Genomic DNA, 4513 nt, shown 5'->3' on the forward strand with positions numbered 1-4513 from the left:
GAGGCCATGTGCTGCAGCTGGCAGGTAAGCGAAGCATCCACTCCTCGAGGGTTTAGGGTTTAGGGTTTAGGGTTTAGGGTTTAGGGTTTAGGGTTTAGGGTTTAGGGCTTAGGGTTTGGGGTTTAGGGTTTAGGGGTTGAGAGTTTGTCAGAGTTTTTGTGTCTGCTTCTCCTTTGGCGCTTCGCGCCTACAGATAAGTGCTGTGGGCTGGAGGGCTAGGGTTTAGGGTTTAGGGTTTAGGGTTTAGGGTTTAGGGTTTAGGGTTTGGGGTTTGTGTTGTTAGGGTTTTTCTGTCGGTTTTGGCTTTCGCGGGCCTCCGTGGAATTCAGCTTAGCTGCCTTTGATGCCCTTAGGCTGCGAGCAGACAGCAGCCTAAACCCTAAACCCTAAACCCTAAACCCTAAACCCTAGAGGCCGTGGGCCCTGCAGAGGCCCCGCGGCACCGGCTCATCCTTTACAAACCCTAAACCCTAGCGAAAGTCCCAAACCCTAGGGGAGATTTGTTTTGCGGTTCTCAGCAGCAGCAGCTGCTGCTGCTGCAGCAGCTGCAGCAGCAGCTGCAGCAGCAGCTGCAGCAGCAGCTGCAGCAGCAGCTGCAGCAGCTTCTGGTGTTTGTTGCCTGCAACCTGAAAGCTAAACCCTACGCCCCTGAGGGCTGCCTAAACCCTTGAGGGTTTAGGGTTTAGGGTTTAGGGCTAGGGTTTGGGAGCACTCGCAACGCCCTGATTTGTTTTAGCTCTGCAAATCTGCAGCAAAACCCTAAACCCTAAACCCTAGCCTAAACCCTAGCGCGGCGCATTGTGTGGGGAGCCGTTGCTGCTGCTCTGCTGCAGTCTTCTCCTCAGCAGGTTCCTTTGAAGCGGAAGTAGGGTTTAGGGTTTAGGGTTTAGGGTTTAGAGGTTAGGGTTTAGGGTTTGGGTGGCGGGGAAAGACAGCAGTCGGCAGTGGGCACCGGGCTGCGGCAAAGGGCGCACGAGGGTTTAGGGTTTAGGGTTTAGGGTTTAGGGTTTAGGGTTTGGCTTGGGGGGAGTTTTTTGTTTGAGTTTGAAAATTTCACTTCAAAAACGCCGAAGCGCTTCCTGAGTTTTGAAAATTTCACTTCAAAAACGCCGAAGCGCTTCCTGAGTAGCTGCCAGAGCTGCTGCAGTTGCTGCAGAGCCCCAGCAGCAGCAGCAGCAGCAGCAGCAGCAGCAGCAGCAGCAGCAGCAGCAGCAGGAAGGCGGCGTCGGCGGCTGTTGCGCAGTGGTTTGTTTAGCGCGTCTTCTGCGTGAAATTGCGCAAAAAAATGGTCTGGAGTTGCAAATAAGTTTATTTTGAATTATTATTTGACTTTTTGGATTTATTTGAATTCTTTTTTGGCATTTTTAGTCCAAATTCGACAGAAATCGCCAATCGCCGAAACCCGCGCTGCAGCAGATGACCAGCGGACCCGCCGCTGCTGCTGCTGCTGTCTTTGCGCGTTTCCCGTTCCTTTTTGAGTGTACTTCGTTTAAAAATAAATAAAAACAAATAAGTTGGGGAAAAGAGAGTGGAAGAAACCTAAATAGCAGCAGCGGAGCGAAGGGCGCAGCAGCAGCAGCAGCAGCAGCAGCAGCAGCAGCAGCAGCGCGCGCAGCGCCGAAGCGGCAGCAGCAGCAGCAGTTTCGGCCGCCACAAGAAGCGTCCGCAGGGCCTCTGTGGCGGCACTGCAGCTGCTGCAGCTGCTGCGGGTGGCCGGTCTGCAGCAGCAGCAGCAGCTGCTGCTGCTGCTGCCGCAGCAGCATGAAGATGGAATATCCCTCCGCTGCTGCAGCAGCAGCTTCGCCGCCTTCCCCTGCGTCTCCGGAGCCCCCTTCTCCGCCAGCAGCAGGCGGGCTGCCTGCAGCAGCAGCAGCAGCAGCGGGTCCCGCAGCAGCAGCAGCAGCAGCAGCAGCAGCGGGGCGGCGGCGGCGCAGCTGCCGCTGCTGCAGCCTGAGCCTCTGCTACCGCGCGTGTCTGCTGCTGCAGCTGCTGCTGGCGCTGCTGCGGCTGCTGTCGCCGCGGCCGCTGCTGGCTGCGGGCAACTTGTTCCTGCTGCTGCTGGGCTGGGGCCAGCAGCAGCAGCAGCAGCAGCAGCAGCAGCAGCAGCAGCAGCACACTTCCCTCGTCCGCCTCTTCTTTCTTGCCTTCTTCTCCCTCATCTTAGGCATTTCTGATGCCTTTTGGCTTCTTATTAAATGCACAGGCCCTTATGGCCTTTCTTGGCTCGACCCCAAATTCTATTGGAGGCCCTACGCCCCGGGGGCCCCCGGGGGGGCCCCTGGGGGGGCCCCCAGGCCATGAGGCGCTGATGCCCCCTGAGAGGCCCCCAGCTTTGTTTCAAATTTATATTGAGCTCATTAGCTTTTGCTGCAGTCCTGTGATTTGGTAAACCCTAAACCCTAAACCCTAAACCCTAAACCCTAAACCCTAAACCCTAAACCCTCGAAACCCTCGTTGCGAACCCTAAACCCTGGCCAAAACCCTACTCCCTAAACCCTAAACGCTGGGGCCCGAGCTTCACCCCAAGGAGTCTTCTGTTCACCGACACTGCAGTTTGCCCGCTGCACTCTAGGGTTTAGGGTTTAGGGTTTAGGGTTTAGGGTTTAGGGTTTAGGGTTTAGGGTTTGCGTCGCAGCCTGCTGACGGCGTGGGTGGCCTGGAGGATCTACAAGTCTCGGCTGCCTTCGTTTTTGCAAGAAGGGGATTTGGTGTTTCAGTCTTTTGCTGCTGCAGCAGAAGACACGCCGCTGCTGCTGCAGCAGCAGCAGCAGATGCTGCTGCAGCAGCAGCTGCAGCAGCAGCAGCAGCAAACCATCGTTGTGGGGCCCGAATGCACTTTTGTGCCTTTCAGGGGAGAAGGCAGAACCCTGGGCAGCCCTAGAGACAAAACCTAGCCAAGCAGCAGCAGCAGCAGCAGCAGCAGCAGCTGCTGCTGCTGCTGCTGCTGCTGCTGCTGCAGCAAGAGTAGCAGCAACCCCAACAGCAATAGTACCAGCAACCGCAGCAACAACTGCAGCACTAGCAACTGCTGCTGCAGCGGGAGTTTATTTGACAATCCATATTTTGTCTGCAATTTTTAAGTTATTGGCCAGAGTAGGCGTCAGCTGCAGCAGCAGCAACAGCAACAGCAACAGCAACAGCAACAGCAGCAGCAACAGCAGCAGCAACACCTAGGTTTGCTGCTCAGCTGCAGCAGCAGTAAAGTGCCTAGCTGCTGCTGCTGCAGCTGCTGCTGCAGCGCCTGCAGCAACACTAGTCCATAGCTGCAACAACAGCAACACTGCTGCTGGCTGCAGCAGCAGCTGCAGCAGCAACTGTAACGCCACTAGCAGCAAGAACAGCAGCAGCAGCAAGAGCAGCAGCAACAGCAGCAGCAGCAACCCCAAAGAAAAAAACAAGACAAATCTTAAGGCGGAAGAACAATGAAACGCTAAACCCTATTTTAGGGTTTAGGGTTTAGGGTCCCTCTCAGCTCCTGTGTAGAATTTAAAAGAAAAAAATGACAGAGAGGAACCCTCTGAAAGAGCAGCAGCAGCAGCAATTGCTGCTGCTGCTGCAACGCTGCCGCTGGTGCTGCTACGCTAATTTTGCTTCTGCCGCTGCTGCTGCTGCTGCTGCAGCAGCTGCTGCAGCTGAGGCTACCACTGCCGCAGCGAACCCTGAAGCTACTGCAGCAGCAGCAGCAGCAGCAGCAGCAGAAGCTGCTGCTGCTGCACCTGTCGCCGCAGGACCTGTTGCTACTGCGAATACGCTACTCCCTAGATTAAGGCTATTGCTGCTGCGGCTGCTGTTGCTGCTGCTGCTGCTGCTGCTGCTGCTAATGCGGCAGCAACTCGCCTCAGTCCTGCAGCAGCTTGCTACTGCTGCTGCTGCTGCTGCTGCTGCGGTTGCTGCTTTTGCTGCGCTGCGATTTCCTCTCTAATGGCGAGACTATTGCATGGAGATTTTACTCGACTCTACAAGAGCAGCGCCTGCTGCTGCTGCTGCTGCTGCTGCTGCTGCTGCTGCTGCTGGCCGAGCGTGGTGGTTTCCCTCTTGCTGCTTCTGCTGCTGCGTCTTTTGTTGCTGCTGCAGCAGACAGCAGGCGCTGGAAGCAGCAGGCCCTGCGTTTGCTGCTGCTTGTGGCAGTTGCTTGGGCGCTGGTCCTCCCGCTGGCGCTGCTGCTGCTGCGGCTGCAGCATCTGCTGCTGCTGCAGTTGCTGCTGCAGTTGCTGCTGCAGTTGCTGCAGCAGCAGCAGCAGTTTCGGTTGGTTCGGCGTTTCCGCAGAGGCCGCTGGCGTTGGTGCTGAGCACTTTGGTTTGCTTCTGCTGCAGGTGCAGCAGCAGGTGCTGCTGCTGCTGCTGCTGCAGGAGCGTTTGCTGCGGCTGCAGAAGCTGCTGCCCGCCGAGCTGCTGCTGCTGCTGCTGCTGCAGCAGCAGTTTCTGCTGCTGCTGCTGCAGCGGTCCCCTGCCCCTTGCCGGCTGCGTCGCGAGCGCAGCCCCCGCCTCCCCGCCCGCCCCCCGCCCCTGCTGC

The 4513-nt window shown here is 57.2% G+C and overlaps 3 protein-coding genes across 3 annotated transcripts in view; 2 read left to right on the forward strand and 1 right to left on the reverse strand.

Annotated features, from left to right (window-relative positions):
• Positions 1-637, forward strand: part of ENH_00037670 (hypothetical protein, conserved) — a gene marked incomplete at both ends in the record, with an annotated part of 5235 nt that extends 4598 nt beyond the window's left edge. Inside the window, 2 exons of the mRNA XM_013585157.1 lie at positions 1-24; positions 519-637. The exon at positions 1-24 is cut by the window's left edge and continues 35 nt beyond it. Coding sequence (XP_013440611.1) covers positions 1-24; positions 519-637 — 143 coding nt within the window. The remainder of the gene's footprint in view (positions 25-518) is intronic.
• Positions 638-1761: 1124 nt separating this feature from the next.
• Positions 1762-2894, forward strand: ENH_00037680 (hypothetical protein, conserved; the record flags this gene model as incomplete). The annotated part of the gene is made up of 3 exons (XM_013585158.1): positions 1762-2124; positions 2204-2385; positions 2636-2894. The coding sequence occupies 3 exons, from the start codon at positions 1762-1764 to the stop codon at positions 2892-2894; spliced, it is 804 nt and encodes a 267-aa protein (XP_013440612.1).
• A 1036-nt stretch (positions 2895-3930) lies between these two features.
• ENH_00037690 (hypothetical protein, conserved) overlaps positions 3931-4513 on the reverse strand; it is a gene marked incomplete at both ends in the record, with an annotated part of 2474 nt that continues 1891 nt past the window's right edge. The window contains one exon of the mRNA XM_013585159.1: positions 3931-4506. Within this exon, the coding sequence (XP_013440613.1) occupies positions 3931-4506 (576 nt within the window). The remainder of the gene's footprint in view (positions 4507-4513) is intronic.

This window comes from Eimeria necatrix, genomic scaffold (assembly GCF_000499385.1).
Source record: "Eimeria necatrix Houghton genomic scaffold, Enh_scaff277, whole genome shotgun sequence".
In the NCBI taxonomy this organism is placed as follows: domain Eukaryota; phylum Apicomplexa; class Conoidasida; order Eucoccidiorida; family Eimeriidae; genus Eimeria; species Eimeria necatrix.